Source organism: Microtus ochrogaster, chromosome 7 (assembly GCF_000317375.1).
Source record: "Microtus ochrogaster isolate Prairie Vole_2 chromosome 7, MicOch1.0, whole genome shotgun sequence".
Taxonomy (NCBI): Eukaryota; Metazoa; Chordata; class Mammalia; order Rodentia; family Cricetidae; genus Microtus; species Microtus ochrogaster.
The window spans coordinates 5457654-5479168 of record NC_022014.1 but is presented as its reverse complement, the minus strand read 5'-3'; the positions used below and the strand labels follow the sequence as shown (position 1 = coordinate 5479168).

Sequence of the window (21515 nt, the reverse complement as noted above, 5' to 3'; positions counted from 1 at the left end):
CCTTTGCCTCCTGAGTGCTGGGATTAAAGGCTTTGTTACTGTTGTTTTAAATCTATGGTTTTATTTTCAGTTACTATGACCGATCATGGTCCAAAAAGATTAAAAGAAAAATCCCAGAAATAAACAATTCATAAAATTTAAATAACTCTTTTTTTCTTTTTAAACAGTCTCACTATATAGTTTTGGCCTGGCTGGTTTGGAACTCACAGAGATCCACCTGCTTCTGTCTCCCAGGAGTCAGGATTAAAGGCACTGCTCTACCAACCACTGTTTAAACTTCCATATGGTATATTGTTATAATTGGTCTAGGCGATTATTACTTCGTTACTCTTTTACTATGCCCCTACCCTCTCACAGGACTGGGGACTGAACCTAGGGTTTCACGCATGCTGGGTCTCATGCATGAGCTAGATCCTCAGATCATGGTGCCTAACTTAAAATTTTATTACATTTATGTATTTCTCTCTCTCTGTGTTTGCACACATGTGCATTCATGCCTTGGTGCATGTGTAAAAGTCAGATTTCAACTTACAGGAGTCAGTCTTCTTCTGGGGCTCAAACTCAGGTTATCCAGCCTTGGCAGCAAACATCCTTTCTTACTGAGCCATCTGGCATCCCATGTCCGTCTTCCTGAGGCGGTCTCAGGGAGCTCAGCCTGGCATCAAATTCACTACGTACATAGTCTAAGATGGCCTTGAACTCCTGATTGTCCTGCCTCCCCCTCCAGAATGCTGAGATGACATTGCGTGCATGAGCACTCCTGGCTTTATGTGATGCCAAGGATGGAACCCAGGGCTTTTGTCCATGCTGGGCAAACACTTGAACAAGTGAGCTACGTCTCCAAGCCGTCACTGTGCTTAGTCTGTAAATTAAAACTGTATGGGGCCAGTGAGATGGTTCAGCAAAGAAAGTCATTTGCTGCCAAGATAGATAACCTGAGTTCCATCTCCAGATCTCACATGGTAGAAGGAGAGGGCTAACCCCTGCAGATTGCCTTCTGAGCTCCACACATATGCCATGGCATGTGTGCACCCTCTTAACCAACAAATAAATAATGTACAGGAAAAAAAACATTCTATATAGAATCCCTGCAAGCCTAGGGGGTTGTTGTACAGCATTACTAGTCCTTAGCATGGCGTTTGCATCACTGAAGGCACTGGATAATGTCTAGTGAATGAGCAGATGATTCGTGTAAGCAGAGCTATCCACAGGACTGGGGGAAGCTCCGAATTTTGGGCCGGCAAGAACAGGATGAGAGCCATACTGGCTAGAATGGGAAGCTCCTGTTCAGGGGAGACAAGGCCACACTGATGGGTTGCAGCCAGCTGGGAAAGGCCTTGAATGCTAAGCCAGAGTGGCCAGCTCCCTAGCCTGCTCTTCCTTTGACTAGACCCACCCCCTTCTCCTCCCTCTCAGATATTTTTAGATCCTTCTAGAGCAGGGACAGCACTCTTAGTTCAAACAGGTGCAGGCAAATCCTGGCCTGGAGTTCGGGGCTTACAGGAAGTGGGCTGTGCTGGGAGCTCAGCCCAGAACTGAGCCAGGGGAGAGCCCTGGAGCTTGCTTGGGAGTCCCCTCCTTCCTTCCCTCCTCCAGCAGGCCACTGCCAAATGGCAGCCCCTGGTTCACCTCCAAGCAGCCATTGGGTTAGAACCTGGTTGCCCAGTTGTCTCCAGTAGAATTTTCCCTAGATGGCAATAGGTAAAAGCTTGACAGACAAAGCCAGACCCTTGGCTCCTCCTCTTCCTCTCTTCTTTCTGTTAACAGTGTCTCTCTATGTAGCTGTCCCTGAACTCATAACCCTCCTTCATTGAGCCCCTAAATTCTGGATTATAGACACGGGCCACTACACTCATCTTGTACCTGTTTCTTTACCTACTAAGTGGGGATAATAATACTTCAACTATTGACCACACAGGGGCTATGTGATTATGAAAGAAAAAGGGAGCTGGGGGAAAACAGCTCAGCTGGCAGAGTGCTTGTTTAACATCTTCAAAGCCCTGGGTTTTATCCCTAGCACAGCTTAAGCTGGTCATGGTGGTGCGTGCTATAATCCCAGTACTTGGGAGGTAGGTATGGGTTGGGGGGTGGGGGTGGGACAGACCAGAAGTTCAAGGTCATCCCAGTATCCTGGGATGTACAGTGAGTTTGAGGTCAGCCTGGAATATACAGACCCTGTCTCAAAAAAAAAAAAAAAAAAAAAGTCTATCAGATGCTTAAAATAGTCTTTGAGCCAGGCATGGCAGTGCCTTTTATCCCATCGGTTGGAGGCAGAAGCAGGAGGATATGGTCTACATAGTGAGCTCCAGGACAGCCAGAGCTACATAGTGAGATACTGTCTCAAAAAAAATGTTCTTTGATATTAGATTTTTTTTAACGTTCACGTTAGCAGGGCTGTGACAGTAGCAGAGCATTCTTACTGCGGAGCAGATGCTGTCACTTGACGTGTGCTGCCAGTTTCCTCAAATGTCATGGGACAAGAACAACCGGGGATCTCTCAGCATTTCACTGCCGCTAGGGCTGTTAATATCTTGGGGATTCTCTGTCCTCACAGAGCTCACAAACCAGGAGAGGCGTAGTTCGTACTCCTAGGATGAACAGAGGACCATATAAGGTAGATGGAATCAGGGGCTAAAAATAAGCAGCCAGAGAGCAGAGAAGGGGAAGCACTTGTCAGACAGGCTCTGTGGTTGGGAGGGGGGCGTTCAAACTGGGACTGAAGGCATGAGGATGCCAGGACTGTAGGGGTAGGGGCTGGGGCTTGGGACTAGTGAAATCTCATCTGGCTTAGTGTGGGAGAATGTTTGGCAGGTTTCTGAGGGCCAGGCTTAAGTGTTGGTTCATATGTCATTTTCCTGTGGTTGCCATAACAAGTCACCCCAAACTCGATGGCTTAAAACATTAGAAATGGTTGGGTGTGGTGGCGCACATCTTTAAACCCAGCATTTAGGAGATAGAAGCCAGTGGATGTCTGTGAGTTCAAGACCAGCCTAGGCTACAGTGAGACCCTGTCACCAAACCAAACCAAACCCACAAATGTGTTCTTGCTCAATTTGGGGGCCAGAAATCCAAAATCAAGGCATTGTTAGGGCTGTGTTTCTGAAGGCCTTTGTGGAGGAAGCCTTTGTGGTTTTTCTAGCGTCTGTGACTGCCAGGAACCCTTGGCCACCCTGGCTTTTTGCTTTACTTCTCCAGACTCAGCTCCGCCTTCCTTCGGCCTCCTCCCCATCTGTGAGTCTGTGTTTTTTCCTCATCATATAAAGATAATAAAGACATTGGCTTAGGGCTCACCCTAATTAACATGATCTCATCTTAATTAATTACATCTACAAAGATCATATTTCCAAAGAAGGTCACATTCCCAGGTCATGGTGGACCACGTGTTGAGAGCACACAATTCAACCCGCTATCGTTCCTTACCTGTGAACCTCAAGATGTCTAGTAGTTGCTACCCCCAAATGTTTAGTTTTTATGTCCCTCGGGCAAGAGTGTTCTGCTGGGCAGAGGGGCACCTGTTGTCTTGGCCCCTACAAGGATTTGGTGGCTAATTTGGGGCTCTGCTGACACGCCCAAGGGAAACATGTTAAATGAATGTATGGACAGCTGGCTGGAGTAGAGAATTCTGGGAGCAGCTGCTCAGCTTGTAAGGGTGCATGGAGGTGGGGTGTGACTGCCTGGGTATGCTCAGCTATGGAACATGTTAGAGGTGGAGGATCCCAGGGAAGGGAGGACTGGCTTCTGGGTGGGTAGTGACAGGAAGAGCGAGGACTCAGACGGTGGGAGCCTGTGCACAGTACGCTTTCTTTGTGAGGCCCTGCACCGATTTCCCCTCTTGGTCTCAGCTCCTGGGTGTTGTGGGAGCCAAGTGAGGTATCTGTGGGATGTGGAAGCCCTCCTGATCTTTGGAAGAAGCTGCTCAGAATAAACTTCTGAAGGACCACCCTGTGAGGCCGCCATTCTCAGGGACCTCCTGCCAGCTGCAGACAGTAGAGCAGGTGGGGCTCCTCACGGCGGCGGGTAGCCTGAGTCTGGGCATCCAGGCAGTTCTAAAAGCTGGGCACTGTGGTACATCCTGGTTCTGAAGGGAGCAGGATCAGGTGATTACTTTCAACCTTTGCCCAGACCTTTTCAGAAATGTGCATGATGGGGTATTGGAGAGACTGCTCAGCAGTTAAGAGTACTTGCTGCTCTTTCAGAGGACCTGAAGTTGGGTCCCAGCACCGTATCAGGTGGCTTGCAACTGCCTACAGGGTATCTGATGCTGTTTTCTGCCCTATTCAGGCACCCACATACACATAGCACACGCACACACAAGCACATAAATAAATCTTTTTTTTTTTTTTTAAAAAAGAGCAACAACAACAATAGTAAAATGTTCACCAGTGAGCACAAGGCCTACTTCAAGGCACCACTGGTCTCCCTCACTAGCCCGGCTTTGTGTGCTCTGCTCCCCAGCGCTCTCCTTCCCTCCTCCCCACAATCACTGCTCCCCTCACACACTTGGCTTGTCTCCTGTGGCTCTGTCCCCAAGTAACCTCACATCTCAAGAGCAGCTATTCAGGTCCCATGTTGTCTGCAGTCCTTCTTAGGCTGATGCTGGGTGCTAGTTGGGCTTCCTGCCCACTCATCTCGTCCTCTAATTGGATCCTAATGTCTTAAAGGGGAGGAGATTTTATTCAGTAACTCAGCTCACTTGGTTATTACACAGTCAGGTAGGAAAGCAGCTCTTCTAGGGCCCTTTAGTCACATGAGAAGTTGGCCTGTGGAGGTTAAGTCCCGGCATCAGGACACGGCTCAAAGCCATTTCTCTTGTCTTATGGAACTATTCTGTTACCAAGTCGGAAAAAAATCTTCCATTAGACTGTTTTCCATCCATCCATTCTGTGTCCATCCGCACAAATAGCTAGTCTTGGTGCTAAGGAAGCAAATTCCAACCCACGAGAAACTAAGAAAGTTATACGGCGTATTGGAAAACAGTAGATGCAGCGAAGGAAAATAAAACTAGGGCGAGCGAAAAAGCAAGGCTAAGTGGGAGACAGTCGGCAGTGGGTAGCCGGAGTGAGCCTTGATCACATCAGAGCAAAGTGTCTGGGAAGATAGAACACAGAGGACAGGAACAGGAGGGACACAGGGGTGGCCCAAGAGGAGCAAGAGTTCTAAAGTGGACAGGGTAGTCAAGGTGATAGAGGAGAAGAGATGAGGTCACAGGGGAAGCAGGGCAGAGGTCATAGGCCTCTGGGTCACTGTAGAGCTCTGGTTCCTCCTTTGCATAAGACAGGAACAGCTGGAAGGGTGCACTGAGGAGCAACATCACTCATGGCTCTGGCTGATGGAACATATAGGGCCACGGGAAGGGGTGGCTGTGTGGTTCTTTTTAGAGAGCCCTGAGAAGCACCGACGGGAAAGGATGCTATTGTCACGTGTTCTCAGCAGTCATCAGATGCTCACAGTGCACGGATAGCTACTAAGTCTCAGCTAAACACCTGCTGTCTCCTTGGGGAAAAAGGGGACAGGTACTTCAGGAATACAGAGCATACACATTAAACTAAGTTTAAGGAAATTGAACTAAGGAAGGAAATTCCTGGGGGATGAGCCTCAGAGCTGAGCTCTGAAGTTTGAGCAGGAGTTGGCCCTGGGACAGTGAGACAGGCATTTTGGAGGCTGGTCAGGAAGTCGTGCTGAGTGAAGGTGATTTGAATAATAACCTTCAGGCATAAATAACACGAGTCTAAAGAGGTGTTGGGCATGGCCGTTTCTCTGGAGATGTCAGTCGGAACATAGGTCACTACCATAGAGAGCCGGGGCTGTGTCTCATCATGTTACTCAGGGTAGTGAAGTCTGGACATGAGTGAATTGAGGCCAGAGATCCATGTGACCTCAAGTGATATGTACCAAAAGACATCATGAGGGGTGTGGTATGAGACATGGCTAGCAAGAGGGGACAGGTAAAGCTGGAACCTGCAGAAATCAGGAGGGAATTACAGACATAAAGGCCACCATGACACCTCAAGACATGTTTAAGTCCTAAGCCAAGTACCTGTTTGCGGGATGTGGAGCTATTGTGCTGTTGAGTGAGTTCCTAGGAGAAGGGTAGGCTCTGTGTCCAACATGGTGGCTTCCTTCTGGGGAGAGAAGAAGGAGGAGAAGGTCGTGTGGAGATGGAGACAAACACTGGAAGAGGCAGCTATGAACTAGCTGTAAGTCACGGACTGCCAGAGAAGCAAGATAGGCCCTCCCCTTTAGGGCTCGGAGGAAGCATTGCCCAGCTTATGCCTTGATTCTGACTCTGACTTTTGGAACTGTGAGAGAATCGATTTTTGCTCCCCTGCCTCTCTCTCTTAAAGATTTATTTATTTATTGGTTTTTTGAGACAGGGTTTCTTTGTAGCTTTGGAGCCTGTCCTGAAACTCACTCTGTAGACCAGGCTGGCTTTGTCTCTGCCTCCCAAGTACTGGAATTAAAGGAATGTGCCGCCACCACCCATCAAGCAGAGGTTCTTTATTTTTTAATTAATTAATTTTTAAAAACGATCTTTTCTCGTTTTACACACCTATCCCAGTTTTCACTCCCTCCCCTCCTCCCGCTCCCCTCCCCTTCCCCCTATTCACTCCGGGAGCAGAGGTTCTTAGCCCCTTTGAGGGGCTGAATGACCCTTTCACAGGGGTTGCCCCAGACCACTAGAAAACAGATATTATATTATGATTCCTAAGAGTAGCAAAATGACAGCTATGAAGTAGCAATCAAAATAATTTTATGGTTGGGGATCACCACAACACGAGGAACTGTATTAAAGGGTTGAAGTTCTAGGAAGGTTGAGAGCCACTGCTCTAGAGTTCTGAGTTTGTCCTGTCCAGCAGCATCAGCATTAGGGCTGTTCCCTTTTAACTCTCCCAACAATGACTGCTGAGACACCTCTGCAATCTCCTTGTGACCTTGGATATTTCAGAGACTTCGTAGTGTAGGCTGGTGGCTTTTCTCAGGCTCTCGATGGAACCTCCCCCCAAATCTCCAAACAAAACTGTGCCTCCAACCTACTCTAGATGTTTCTGCTTGCTGGGAAGGCAAATAGGGGAGGGAGGGAGCAAGCCAAGGTATACGGGGTCTTGCAGGCGGAAACATGGGCCTAAAAGGTTAGAATTATTAGATAGGAAAAGGGGGCTGGCTGTATTTGGTTAGCAACCATGCATGAAGACAGGTTAGAAGAGTTTGTGCTTAGTCCTGGCTCGTACTTGTTCTCTGGGGGACTTCTAATACCCCTTTTCTTTCTCCTCTGGACTTGGTTTCTTCATTTGTGGAATAAGAATTGAACGAATCAATTTATACTTTTCCTTCAGTTCTAGAAGTCTCTATTGTAAAAATAACCATAAGGCTAAAAATCAAGATGTGGGGATATGGATAGAGGGGCCAGAAGTGGAACTCGTCTGCCATGGATCTGGGGATATTCTCAGAGGGACAAAGTGGACTGCCCTGGGCAAAGAGCAGTTTTTCCATAAAGGTCTATAGGCTAGGGCATAATACCTATCCCACTGCTGACCAGCCTGCCTTTGGCTTGCCCTTCCTCCTTCATCCACGATGAACAGACACTGGAACGGGCAGCTTTTGTGGCACCTGGGAGTGAGAGCTACTAAGACTATCCTGCTGGCAGTGGGCAGAAGTGCTGGTATGATTGGGTGCTGTTGGCCTGCTATGGTAGCTATGGCACTTCCGCTCCCCTGAACTGTTTGAGCCCAGCTGCAGGAGGTGGTGAAGAAGTAGGCTGACTGGTTGGTTCTACAGACTGGTGTATGAGGTGCTTTTGACTTAAGGGTCAGAAGCCTTCTCAGCCTATGAGGCATTTGGCCAGGGGAAGCCTCAGCCTGAGAGGTGTAAGTAACCAGGGAAAGCTTCAGTTCAGGCCCAGGCTGGGAAGATCCAGCTCCCAAGTGCGGACTTCTCCAGCCTCCTTAGGCTGGGAAAGAGGTGGCTCTGGTCTCACTGCTCCTTCTCCTTCATTGCTGAGCCCCAGTGACTAACCCAGGGTATCCAGAGGGAGCTGCACTCCTTTGGCTCCCACTGGGTATCTCCTTGCTGGCATCCACAAGTTAAACCATCAGTTTTCCTAGCATCCTTCCCTACAGATGCCAGGGAGATTTAGTCTCCTCAGACTGGGAGTCAGACGCCTGCCTCAGTCTTTCTCAGACTCCACCCTGCATTCATTTCCCCTTCCTTCTCTGGCCTGCCAGCTTAGTCCTTGCAGAGTGAGGGTGTCACTCCCAGACACTCTTGTGAGGATTTTGTGCTGATCTCTGGAAAAACAGTTTCAACGGAGCACTCCTTCTATCAGCTTACTTGGAGGCAACAGGACTTAATCCTTTTTTCTTTTTTTGAGACAGAGTCTTATGTAGCCCAGGCTGGCCTTAAACTCAATAACCCTGAACCTTTGATTCTCTTGTTATCACTTCCCAAGTGCTGGGATACGGGCATGTGACACCACACTCAGTCTGTGCAGTTCTGGGGACGGGACCAGGACTTCGTGTGTGTCGGGCCAGCTCTCTACCATCAGCTACATTCCCAGCTCCGGACTTAATATTGTGCTTCTCCTAGAGATAGTCGCCTTTCCAAACGAATAAGCAAGCCAGGTGTGGCAGCACGTGCTCACAGTGCCCTCTCTCCCTCAGGCTGAGTTATATAGAACCAAGCCAGCTGGAACTATATAGCAGGACCTTGACTTAAAGCAAGCAAACAAACAAACATCTAGGCATAGTGATGCATGCCCTGATCTCAGCACTTGGGAGGTGGAGTCAAAAGGATTAGGAGTTTAAGACTAGCCTTGGCTACATAAGAAGTTTGAAGCCAGGCCAGGCTATAGTGCTTATGTCAAAACAAACAAACAAGCAACCAGCCTACTAACCAGCCAAAGAAATAAAACAAAAATGAACAAACATCGTCTACACTAATGATCCCCTGGCATCTAGACAAGCACCCATAGATCTACCAATGGCCATGGGATTTATAGCAATTTCTCTCTATACCTCCCAAACCAAGTATTCACAGGAATTAGAGGTGAGGTGGAAAATAGTTAGTTATTCTGTCAATTCTCTGTACTCTGTAGGTTAAAAATAAGTGTGCTAGAGACTTCGACCCTTTTCAAAAGAAGAAGAAATGGGTGGGCTAAGAAGGCCCTGTTCTAAGGCAAACAGCTCCTGTTGTTGGCTTAGTGGGAGAGAGGGTGAGGTTGACTTGGCACAGGGATGATTTAGAAGTAGTAGGAGCTGGGTTCTAGAAGCAGATACTGCCAAAGGTTCCCGAGGAATCAAGGCAGGTAGTCTTGGAGTTTTAGTTAGTGAAATTTGAGTAGTTGGTCACTGAGATGGTTCTCTGTGATTGCTGCCTATGCTGGTGTGTCCTGTTCCCTTGATGAATCATTTGGGGGCCAGAGTCCAGCCAGGGACGAGCTGTACTGGTGGGATTAGCCTTGACTTTAGAGACTTGGCCATGAAGTCAAAGACAGCCTCCACTGCCTCTTCTGTGGGACCCTGTCTCCCTTGTCTGGAGGAAGGGCTAAAGGCCAACGGGCTAGAGAGTGTTCCTGGATCCTGGAGGATGGAGACAGCCTTTGCTCTGGCAGACACTATTCTCCTGAAACTCCAAACAGCATCAGCCATCAGCCACATTGTCTGAGGAAGGTGTCACCTGCCACCGCGGGAGAGGGAACTCTGGATGGTGAGCAGTCGCTGTAGAATGAGATACAGAAAGTAAACAAGTGAAAGGAATAAACAAATGGAGGATGGTTAGCAGAAAGGGTCAGCCTGCTGCTGGAGGACGGTTAGCAGGAAGGGTCAGCCTGCTGCTGGAAGACAGAGGGTCTCCCGAAAGGGTGAAAGAAGCGGCAGCGTCACGGGTCTGATGTTCCCCAGTCACTTTGGAGACACAAGCCATGAGATGTGGGCCAAGGGCGACTTGTGGGATTTGGAACTCCTGTGTACCTCAAGGCCAGTGTGCTCCTGATAAGGTATAGAAGCAGAAAAGACTTTCCCCTGGCATCTTTATTACTGTTGATGGCCCATTTGCATAAGTGGGTATGCGTGGTGGTCAATGTTACTTTGATCATCACAGCTTCAGATCAGATGGGTGAGGAGTTGTGCAGGAGCATGACCAGTCTATCCTTACTAAAGACTGCTAAGGAGCCAGCACTCGCCTTTAATCTTAGCTCTGAGGAGGCAGAGGCAGGTGGATCTCTGAGTTCAAAATCAGACTGATTTACAAAGTAAGTTCAGGCTGACTAAGGATACACAGTAAGACCCTGTCCCCACTCCCACCCCACCCCCAAATCCTAAAGAGATAACCTGCAGTAGAATTTACATTGAGGCGTGCTCAAAACAGATTAATAAACAAGATATTTCTTAGGTTCTGAGACGTGTTCTTTAGACCTCCACTTTCAACTTTGGGACCGAGCTCCTTGGTAGTTGGTGCTGAGGAAGACTTAGTGTTGATGGTCTTGGGCCTTGGTATTTTCTAGAATCATCTTATAAAACACAGCTGCATACTGGCCCAGAGCCGGGATTCAGTGTTTGAAAAACTTTGTAGGTATGGTCACACCATTCCCAGGCAGAACTCTGCAGGAATGAGTTGTCAGACAAATGCCTTACGTTTCCTGTGTCTGCCTCCTCATTTCAAGAGAGAGTGATAGCCCTGGCCTTTTCTGCTGGAGAGGGCTGTGAGGAGGATCAAATAAGGACTCCAAAATGTCTCAGAGCCCTGAGGGCAAGACCGGATCTAGTGGAGAGTTTTGCACCTGTGCAGGAACAGAAAGAAAGGAAGGGGGCTGAGGTTTTCAGGCCTCTCCCATTCTCACCCTGTAGACGGTGGGGCAGATAGACTCAGGGAGGTACGGGCTATGAAGGAGGCCCTGTCTCCACGCTACTGCATCTTCCCTTTCCCCTGAGGAACTTCTGAAACACAAGCCGGTAAACCACTGAGGTACAGTGAGAGCCCCAGGCCACAGTCAAGGGTTCTGTCCCAGCCTGACCTTGTCCTCTGGGCAGCCTTAGCCAGAGCTTCCTCCTCTCCAGCGGGATTCACATCTCCACAGAAAGTGCTAAGGGATAAGGCAGGAGTAGAGGAACAAAGCCAGTGTGCTGGACGGTGGGGAGAGAAGGTGGAGCCACTGCTGGGGTGTGAGGTCCAGAGAGCAACAAAAAGCCTAGATTCCCCAAGAGGGCTGATGGTGGAGGGGGTGCCAGGAGAGGTAGTGCTGGCTTGTGCCAGGCTGAGCCTGAGTGTGAGTGATCCAGGGATCCAGCCTGTCAGGTGCTTAGGCCTCCCGTGGGCCTCTTGGGATGAACTGGGGGCTTGCTATTCATGTGCCTTGACGTCAGTGGCCAGGCCCGGCCAGCGCTGAGCTGGCTGTGTTGGCGGCAGTTCATACAGTAGGATACTTCATGGCCTGATATGGAACCACGCTCATCTCACCAGAACTCAGCCCACCGGGATCCTCGGTGTCTTCTGGTCCCTTCTGCTCTGGGCACCAATGGGGGTTCTGGCAGAGTCAGAGAAGGAGGGGAGGAAAGACCCTGGCCTTGGATCTCAGGGAACTGAGCATCAGATGTGCCTCCCACAACAGATTTGGGTCCAATGCTTCCTGAGGTTGAGCTCTGGGAGCCCCAGCAGGACAGCTGGTTTCAGTGGAAGACTTTCTGCCAGAGCAGTTGGTTTTAGCTTGAGAAGGAAGGCCATGGTGCAAACTGCTTAGCAGACAGCCAGGGGTGGGTGCTTTGGCTGTAAGGTGTAAAAACCAAAGCTGGGAGGCGTTAATGTATATACGCACACGGTCCAGTAACTGGAAGCTGAAACACAGCAGCGTGAAAGTCAGGCATCCCTTCACTCTCTGGTCCTCACACTCTTTTGGGTGATGCTGGCATCTCATTCCCACTGGAGACAGAGATTTTTTTTTGCTTCTGTTGTGATTCTCTGTGTAGCCCTGGCTGTCTTGGAACTCACTCTGTAGACCAGATTGGCCTTGAACTCACAGAGATCCTCCCGCCCCTGCCTCCTGAGTGCTGGGATTAAAGGTGTGCGCCACCACTGCCCTGCAGAGGTTCTTTTGAGAATATCAGAAATAAAAGAAGAAGCCAGACCGGATCTCTTTAGCTGAGGGTCATCACCGCAGCCACCATCACCCCCACCTTTGTCATCACAGAGCAACAAGAGCCTGTGGGAAGGGTTAGATACAGCGAGGAAATGCCGTAACTACTGCTGTTTCGAGGGAAGGCGCCAGGCTCCAGAGGCCCAACCGAAACTGGAAGCCCCAGTGGGGATCCTCCCAGTGCGGAGGGCTGGGAGCAGAAGCCTTGGGGTCAAACTGTTTGTCTTAGACACTGCAGTGGTTTTGGCTTTGTGTGCTGGGATTACTGGAGATATGTTTTTATTGTTGTTGCTAGGGTTGCCTCATGGGTAGTTTAAATGTGACCAGAAGGGGAGGAAATCAAGAATCAGGAACAAGGTGATTCCATGTGTCACAGGAAAGGAGAGGAGAGGAAGTGGTGGAGACCAGAGCCTCTCGAACCATAGCAATGTGTGAATTAGTCATCTGGGGCATCTTGCTAAATAAGTATTCTGATCCATGCATCTCCAGAAAGCTCTGGGGTGATGCCAAGGAAGAAGCTGGTCTCTGGGTCACACTTGGAGTAGTGATAACCCCGCTCAGAGTCAGGCAGTCTCCTTTCCAGGTCAAAAGTCAAAGGTCCTCAGCCTGTTACTAGCCACGGGACATATGCAGGGCCCTGAATTCCAGTCTTCTCACCTGTAAAAGGGATGGAAGTAGCTGGGCAGCTGTGGCGCACACCTTTAGTCCCGGGCAGGGGGGAGAGGCAGGTGGAAGCAGCTGGGCAGCTGTGGCGCACACCTTTAGTCCCGGGCAGGGGGGAGAGGCAGCTGGATCTCGAGTTCCAGGACAGCCAGGGCTACACAGAGAAACCCTCTCTCAAACAAAACAAAAGAGGGAGGGGAGGGGAGGGAGAGAGGGAGGGAGGGAGAGAGAGAGAAAATACTTGTTTTTCAGAAGCAGGTAAGTCTTCGTAAATATTTTCCATTGCCTTGCTTAGTAAATAATTATATGAATGCATCTCATATTTTATACATCTTACTGCTCAGAGGACTGTCAGTTTCTTTGGGTTAAAACAAATTCCTACCACAGATTCTTCTCAGAGACTTGGAAGCTAGAACAGCAGGGGAAGGAATGGGGGCAAGTAATATTTAGTCCCTCATCCTGCTGAGACTAAGGAACCAGGAATTCTTTTTTTTTTTAATTTATTTATTTTGTATACAGTATTTTGTCTGTGTGTATGACTGCAGGCCAAAAGAGGGCACCAGACCCCGTTACAGATGGTTGTGAGCCACCATGTGGTTGCTGGGAATTGAACTCAGGACCTTTGGAAGAGCAGGCAATGCTCTTAACCTCTGAGCCATCTCTCCAGCTCCCGGAACCAGGAATTCTTACTGGTTTCCTCATGTAAATGTAGACTTCTTCTAGAACTTTCTGTAGGGCAGGCAAGGGTCTTGATTGCTGAGAATACACAATTAAGATCCATCTTGCTACCCAGGATCCAGAAGCATGATCCTGGAAAGAGGGTGCATGCAGTCAGGGACTGGGATCCCCACGAAGGTTCTGATGTCTCATGACTACCTTGTGAGCTAGGAGTCGGCAGTTCTGTGTATCATTCACCTCTTAGCCACATGGTGGCCATGAGTCTGTGGTAAACCAAAGACCATCACTAATTTGGGTGTACAATCTGCCAGGCAGGACAAGCAAGCTTACAAACAGCTGTGCATACTAGTGTGCTTGGGGTGAAGTTTTACACATTTGTATACAGGGGTCCTCTAGAATTGGTGACCCGCAGCTCCCCATCCTTCAGGAGCTGACACAGGTTGACTAACTGTGGGAGCTAGTGAGAAAACACCCATTCCTAATGGCTGGAGACTGCCCTTGCCTTTTGAGAACCGGCGAGGGGTGGGATGCCTGGAGACAGGAAGGCTTCTTACTTCGATGAGGGAAGCACCAGGCTTTCCCTTAGAGGGACTGTCTTCCTTCCCTTCCCGTGGGCTTGCAGCTTTTCCTGCAGGCCTCCTCTTTAAGGAGCTCCCAGTTTTTGAGGGAAGGTCAGAAGGGATAGGTCTAAGCTTTGCTTCCACCCCATTTTCCAAAAATACCCAGCTTGACCCTTGGTGGCAGTCTCTGGCACAGACTGGGACCATGTTTGTTCTGTTCTCCCCGTGCCCTCTGCTCTGTGGGTACAGCCGCAGGACCTTAGAAGGGGATCCCCCCAGAAGGAGTTGGCTGAGGCCTGTGGGAAGCCCAGGCCCTACCCATTTTGGATGTCTCCTCCTCAGGCCCTGTTCCCTCTAATCTGAGGTAGAGAGGCCAGCGAACGCCTGCCCTTAAGGGGACAGGCTTAGATGTGTGACTTAATAAAGCTGAGAGCCACAAGTAATCCCCTAAGTACTTTGCCTTGTAACCTAAGATTATCTGGCCTGCAAACACCTGTTCTCGCTCCTTTGCTGATAGCAGTATAAAGAGCTTGCTGGTTAATGACTCTAGGAACTGACAAGGAGAGGAATGCACGAGCATTTGTCCCATCTTGGAACATCTCCTCAGGAGTCAGGTGGCACGTGCCACGCCCGTTGCAAGGTTGAGGAAGGACTGGAAGAGCTCACAAAGGTTCTATCCATATATAGTCATCAGGACCCGGGGGAAGGCTTGAAGGTCAGGGTCAGGCTTTGGGGGTTCTTGGGTTACTACAGCAGCTGACTCCCTTAGCAGACAGAAAATCAGTCCTCTAACTCCTGTAGACCCCCAGAGGCTTGGAGGGAGGCGTGGTCCAGAGGACCCAAGTTGGGAGGCATAACTTGGATGCCAGGCACATATGCTGCTCTCTGCCGTGGGAGCTAGCCTGACATAGACTCTAGAGAAGCAGGGCAAGTGCCAACCCTGTGAACTGACCAATCATGTTCTAATCATTTAGAACTGCAAGTCTCTGCTGCGGGTGGCACAGAAGATGTTGGCAATTTGTTGGAGAATCATTTCTCTGCTGGAGATACAAGTCTAGAGGAGAAAGAAAGGGCGCTTTATGCAGATGCGGCCCCTGGAGACAAGAACCTGCTCCTTCACTACCCAGACGGCAGGGAGGCTGAGAGCTTGGAGCAGACACCAGCAGGGGCCCCTTCCACTGCCAACGGCCAGGGCTCCGAATCCGAAGCTAGCCTGTCTAATACCTCAGCTGCAGAGTCAGCTCCATCTGGGGATACCGAAGGGCATGGGGAGGAAGAGAAGGGCCCGGCAGCAGCAGACACCCTTCCTCCAGGAGGGGTGGAGGGGCCAGAAGAAGAGAGGCCAGAGATTGGTTCCGGAGGGCAACCAGGACAGGAGGGGACTGCCAGTGTGGGGGCAGAAGTACAAGAAGGGAGTAGTGGGATCCCTGGGGAATTCCAGGGACTCTTAGGTGGTAGCCCCGTGGAAGAGGCAGCAGCAGGGACAACAGAGTCCACAGCCACCCACGTTTCCCCTAGCGTAGAGGGTGAAGAGGCCTATACAGTGGAGGCAAGGGACAAGGGCAACACAGGGTCTGGTCACCACTCCGCAGAACTGGGTGGAGTCCAGGATGCCACAGTTGCTGGAGATGAATCAGAGGCTGATATGGCTGCAGAAGCCAGGGAGGGGGCAGAGGACCAGTCCCCGGGCCACAGCCTGCGGTCAGAAGAGGAAGCCACTGTAGGGCCCGATCACCAGTCCACTGACCTAGATGCAGTCTCTGACAACACGTCTTTTGGAGGAGAGGCAGGAGAAGCTGCAGAAGGAGCAGCTGACCAGAGCCAAGTCCTTTCCTCTCAAAAAGAAGTCGAGGCTAGCCCAGGGTCTGGTCACCAGCCTACAGAGCTAGTTACAGCCCTGGATGCCACATCTGCTGGAGAAGAATCAAAAGCTGAGGTGGATACAGAAGCTGGGGAGAAGGCTGAGGACCAAGGGGAGCCTAGACCTAGCCAGGAGGCTGGCTCGGCTATAGAAGCCAGTGAACAGTCTGGGGACACCCAGGGTTCCAAGGACAGGGAGACAGAGAACTACCCTCCTGAGGCCCAGGTATCAGGGACGCCTGAGGAGGGCCTGGCTCAGGCCTCCTCTGAGGAAGAGGGTGATGAAGAAGGAGGAAGTGAAGAAGGAGGAGCTCCATCTAAGGAGGAGTCTGAAGAAGACAGCGGTGATGGAGCTAGCTCAGAAGAAGAGGGAAACGGCTCTGGGGAGGCTGGGGAGCCCCAGGAAGCAGCAGGAACCACAGAACGTGAGGAGGAAGGCATCCAGCTTGATGTGGAAGATTTGGACACGGGGTCTGAGGGTGGCAAGACCCAGGATGCAGAGGCAGAGGCATCCAAAGAAAGACAACAGGGCAGAGGGAATCCTGTAATTGCTCACCAGGGTAGGAATTCATTCCTCAAGGCAATCCCAGATGCATTCCTTACATTCTTACACATTCTTGTACATTGTGGGACAAATACGGGGTGTGTGATAGCCCTCGGTTAGTTCTGGGTGTGATAGGCAGGGCCCTGTCCCTCTGATCAGCCCAGAGAGCCCTTGTAGGCAGTTCCTTAGCCACCCAACCTTTAGTGTGGATGGATCTAGCAGGAGGCTTCAGAGGGACCTGACCATTTCTGACCTGTATGTGACTACCAGCACAGACAGGAGCCCTCTTTAGAACTGGTAGATGTGGGTCAGCCTTAAGGACAAGGGAACTGATGTCAGGTTTGCAGTCCTGAGACTGGCTGGCGGAAGGAGGTGCAGGGAGTTGGCGGGGCAGGTTAGGAAGCACAGGCACTCTTCTTCCATTGAGTCTGCTGGCGAAGACTTCCCGCATAAGGTGTGAATGTCAGGAATCGGGGTCAGGACAATGGTGTGAGAGCTGAGGCTGACTGCTCTCAGATGCCCCTTTAGAGTAGGATAGCCCTCAAAGGACAGGGAAGGAGGAGGGCTGGGGCTGATGGGGGTGCCATGGTCAGGACCGGCACCTCATGCTGTATGTGTGGATAGAACAGAAGGTGGCTTGCAGGGCACAGGCAGGGTCCTGCTATGACTATCACGTTTCCAGGTGAGCCATTTCCCCCTTTGAGACAGGAGTTTATGTATTCCAGGCCAGGCATGAACTCATTGTGTAATAGTCAAGGCGGCTTTGAGTTCCTGATTCTCCTGCCTCAGCCTCGAGGCTACAGCCACGCACCACACGCCCGACTTCTTGTGGAACTTAGTGGACTTTTTGTGCTCTTTATGTACGTACGCTTTCTGTAAGGAGCAGTAAGCTCTTCCCCTTCTCTCTTTCCTAATCTGACCTGGGAGCAGAAACTGCAAGAGACGCTGCGTAAGACATGCAGATACTGGCCTCCCTCTACCCCACAATCCTAAGCTACACCCTCCTAATCTAAGGTCCCTGAATAGGCAGCTTTGCTAGAAATGAGTGACCTCAGAGACCAGGGAGCATGAACAACATCCTTCCCAGGACTCATCAGGTATGGGTGTCTCTTGTTTGCTCAGTCATCGGGACAGCTGACCTGTGTGTGACTGCCAGCACAGACAGGTACAGTCACACACCTGCTTCCTTCCATTTCCCATCAACACTATTCTGATGAGATGTTCCCTCAGTTGGCCAACGGCTTTCTATGCCCTGGGGATAAAATGCAAGCCCCTGTGGCGGTCTTTAAGTCAGCTCCTGGAGCACCTGGGCCACTCCTTGCCAAGCACCCTGTGTGGCCCATCACAGAAAACTACTTTCTTTTCTTTACTATCTCCGGCGCATCAGCAGAAGTCAGGAAGTCAGGAAGGGTTTTCTGCCCCCTCCCACCTCACCCCCCAAATCTGCAGACATTCTTAGGCCCTTAGAGCTGCTCTAGCTTCCTTGCTGCTCAGAATTACCACATTTTAAAGACAGCTCGTCAGCTCGTTCCCATTAGGCTGTAGGATGACTCGCTAAGGGCAGTAGCCATGCCTGTGTAGGTGTCCCTGGAGTGCCAGCATGACATTTGGCACCTGACATGTGATATGTGTTCAATGCATTTATTTTATTTTTTGAAATAAGGTCTTGCTATACAGCCTGGACTGGCTTAGACCTTGAGAGTCACTTGTCTTGGCCTCTTGGTTGCTAAGATCATACATAGGTATGTGTCACCGTCACTACACTCTAGGCTCAGCGCAGTTGAACAGATGACTACAGTTAACAGGGTGGGGTGATAGTGTCCCAGTGTCCTCGTTTGTTTTCTGTTGTGACAAAACACTGACCAAAACAACTAGGAGAAGAGAACGTATTTGGCTTATAGGTTACAGTCCATCTCCTTGAGGGAAACTGAGGTAGGAACTGATGCTAAGGTCATGGAGGAACACTGCTTACTGACTCGTTCCCTCGGCTTTGCTCAGCTAGCTTTCCTACAGTAATTGAGGCAATCAGGACAGTTCTTCGAAGGAGGCTCCCTGCTCAGGCGACACTAGTGTGTGGCCAGCTGACACGGAAACCAGCCATGGCAGTCACTGAAACGCTCGCTGCCCAGTTGTGAGGACCAGAGTTTGATCTCCACCTCCTGTGTAAAAAGATAGGGGTGGTGCTGGGCTCTTTTAAGTCCAACACTGTGAGCAGAGACACACAGATCCTTGGGGATCACAGACCAGTCGAGCCTAGTTGGTGAGTAATGACAGACCTCGTTAAAAATAAAAGACAGGGAAATAAATCAACACGGTGGACAGATCTGGAAGAATGACATCAGAGATTGACCTCTGACCTCCATATAGTCCCCCACACAGGTGCTCATGCATGTTCCTGTACACTTCTACATACATGAACACACACATAGATCATGGGTCTTGAAAGTTGTATTTACATTTCAAATTCATTCAACTTGGCAACTTTGCTCTGTGTCTACCTGAGGCCCAGCTCTGCTCCATCTCTGTGAGGCTTACAAGTCTACTGGTTTAGATTTGCTTTGACCCTGCACTGTCTGCTTTTCTTTCCAGAAGAGACAGAGGATGTGAGTGAAGAGGCTCCCATGAGGGACCGCTCCCACATTGAGAAAACCCTGATGCTGAATGAAGACAAGCCAGCTGACGATTACACAGGTGCCTGGGGAAGGGGCTGGGCTGGGATCCGGGGCACCAGAGCTCTGTAGTGCTGAGGCCAGAGGGCACCACAGAGAAGAGGAGAACCCTGGGCAAGGGGGGATGTGAGGTAACTCTGTGAACAAGGCCAAGGATGGGGGACAAAGAAGATAACCAAGCAGAGGGCACAGTGTCAGAACAGAGGGTGAACTCCAGAGCCATCATCTGTAGTGTGCACCCCACCACCCCACTACCCCACTACCCCACCACCCCACCACCCCACCACCCCACCACCCCACCACCCCACCACCTCACCACTGTCCTTGTGGAGGGAAGATGGTTAATAAGAATCCATCCTATCTGCTTGGATTTTAGTTTACAAACTCTTTCATATTTATGTTTTACTTCGCCCCCACAATGAATCAAGGATTCAATGGGGGCTTGTTATCTTTTCTTGATTGATTAACTAGCCAGGCACAGATTAATACAGAAATTTGCTCTTGGCACAGAGCCAGAGAAAGGCAGTGCAGGACTGGAACCTTACTGTTCCGATTCTTGCTCCCCATCCTGTCCTCTTGTGCTACACACACCCCACAAAGTTCTCAGTTGCACCCTAGGTTTCTGCTCCCCCAGAACATGGGGCATGGCTGAATCCCCCAGGAAGCATTGTGCCACAGGCCTGCTGGGCACCCGGCTTCCTTATGCTCTAGACCTTGACAGCACAAATAGAGCACAGACGTGAGATTCTCATCTCCCAATGACAGAGTTTTCAGCCAGGCTGAAAGCACCCTAGCTTTTCTGGCTGCACCATTGAAGTGAGGAAGGAAGAGAGTATTAGGTTTCGATTTAATTATTCTTGAGACAGTGTCTCATGTAGCTCAGGTTGGCCTCCAACTCCCAGCAGCAGAAGATAACCTTGAACCCCTGATCTTTCTGCTATCACCCCTTAGTAGATATTGTAGGTGTGTGCCTACACACCTGTTTTTTTTTCTTTCTGTTTTTATGGGACTAGGGATTGAACTCAGGTTTCTGTGCTCGTGCATGACAGGTAAGCACTTTACCAACTGAGCCATATACCTGCCCAAGAATAAGTCTTCTATTATTATTATTATTATTATTGAGACAATGTCCCACTATGTAACCTGGTTGCTTGGAACTTGCAAGATGCTACTGGAATCACAGAAAACCAGTCACTCTGTCTCTTGAATGCTAGGATTAAAAGTGTATAACATAGTACTTGGCCAAGAATTAGTTTTTGCTTTGTTTCTTAAATACATTAGGAGGTTTTGCAGATTGAGTAGGAAAATGCTTTTTGTTGAGGATTTATGAGGGTGGGATGGGGACCAATTCCTTCCTAAACACAATCCTGTCACGATCTTGGACTGCAGTGACTCTCCTCACAGGCAGAGAGAGACTCTTTCAGGGTGTGAGATGGCCCTAGAGTGAGGAGCAGCAGTGTGTGTGTGTGTGTGTGTGTGTGTGTGGCCTGCCTGATACTCACTCCCTGCTCCTTCCTCCCAGCGGTACTGCAGCGGCTGCGGAAGATCTACCATACGTCCATCAAGCCCCTGGAGCAGTCTTACAAGTACAATGAGCTGCGACAGCATGAGATCACAGGTACAAACAACATCGCGACCCTGAACTGGGCTCTGGCCCTTTACCCACGCACACCTCTCTGGTGCCCACGTAGGCTCACGAGATTCATGTGCGGTCTGTGCTAGGACTCCAGGAGGAGTGGAGGACAGGAACTCAGGCCTCGGAAGTGGTCTTTCCTAGAGCAGTGAGTGCTCAGTGCTCTAAGAGGGTGACAGGTTTCATTGTCCAGTGCTTTGTCTCAGCAGTAGGCATTTTAATTTCCAGGTGTAAGGCCTGTTAGATCCCTCCTGGGCTCAAGGGCCACCAGGCTCCCTATTCACATGGGCCTCCATATGACCGTATTTCTCCTGCCTCCTTATTGCTCCTCTGGGATGCCTCCTTTGGGCCTGGGTGATGACAGTAATGATTTTTTTGTGTATGTATGTTTTTGAGACAGGGTTTCTCTGTGTAGCCCTGGCTGTCCTGGAACTGTCTCTGTAGACCAGGCTGTCCTCGAACTCACAGAGATCTGCTTTCCTCTGCCTCCCAAGTGCATGTGTCACCACACCTGGCTGCTGCTGTTGATTTCTGGGACAAAGTCTCACCACGTAGCTCATGCTGGCCTTGAACTTCGGAAGCTCCTGTCTTAGCTTTCTGAGAGCTGGCTTTATACACACGTCCTACTGCCCCCAGCATAGGACCTGGATTCTTTAAAACTTGGCTTTTAAAATGATAAAAGTAAGACATCCTGCCGGGCGATGGTGGCGCACGCCTTTAATCCCAGCACTCGGGAGGCAGAGGCAGGCGGATCTCTGTGAGTTTGAGACCAGCCTGGTCTACA

General features: G+C 50.1%; 1 protein-coding gene across 1 annotated transcript in view; it reads left to right on the top strand.

The window, feature by feature from the left end:
* The window catches only part of Srl (sarcalumenin), a 44448-nt gene that overhangs the window by 9125 nt on the left and 13808 nt on the right, over positions 1 to 21515 (top strand). The window contains exons 2-5 of the mRNA XM_026780697.1: positions 15000 to 15825; positions 15943 to 16445; positions 19019 to 19120; positions 20621 to 20716. Coding sequence (XP_026636498.1) covers positions 15000 to 15825; positions 15943 to 16445; positions 19019 to 19120; positions 20621 to 20716 — 1527 coding nt within the window. The remainder of the gene's footprint in view (positions 1 to 14999; positions 15826 to 15942; positions 16446 to 19018; positions 19121 to 20620; positions 20717 to 21515) is intronic.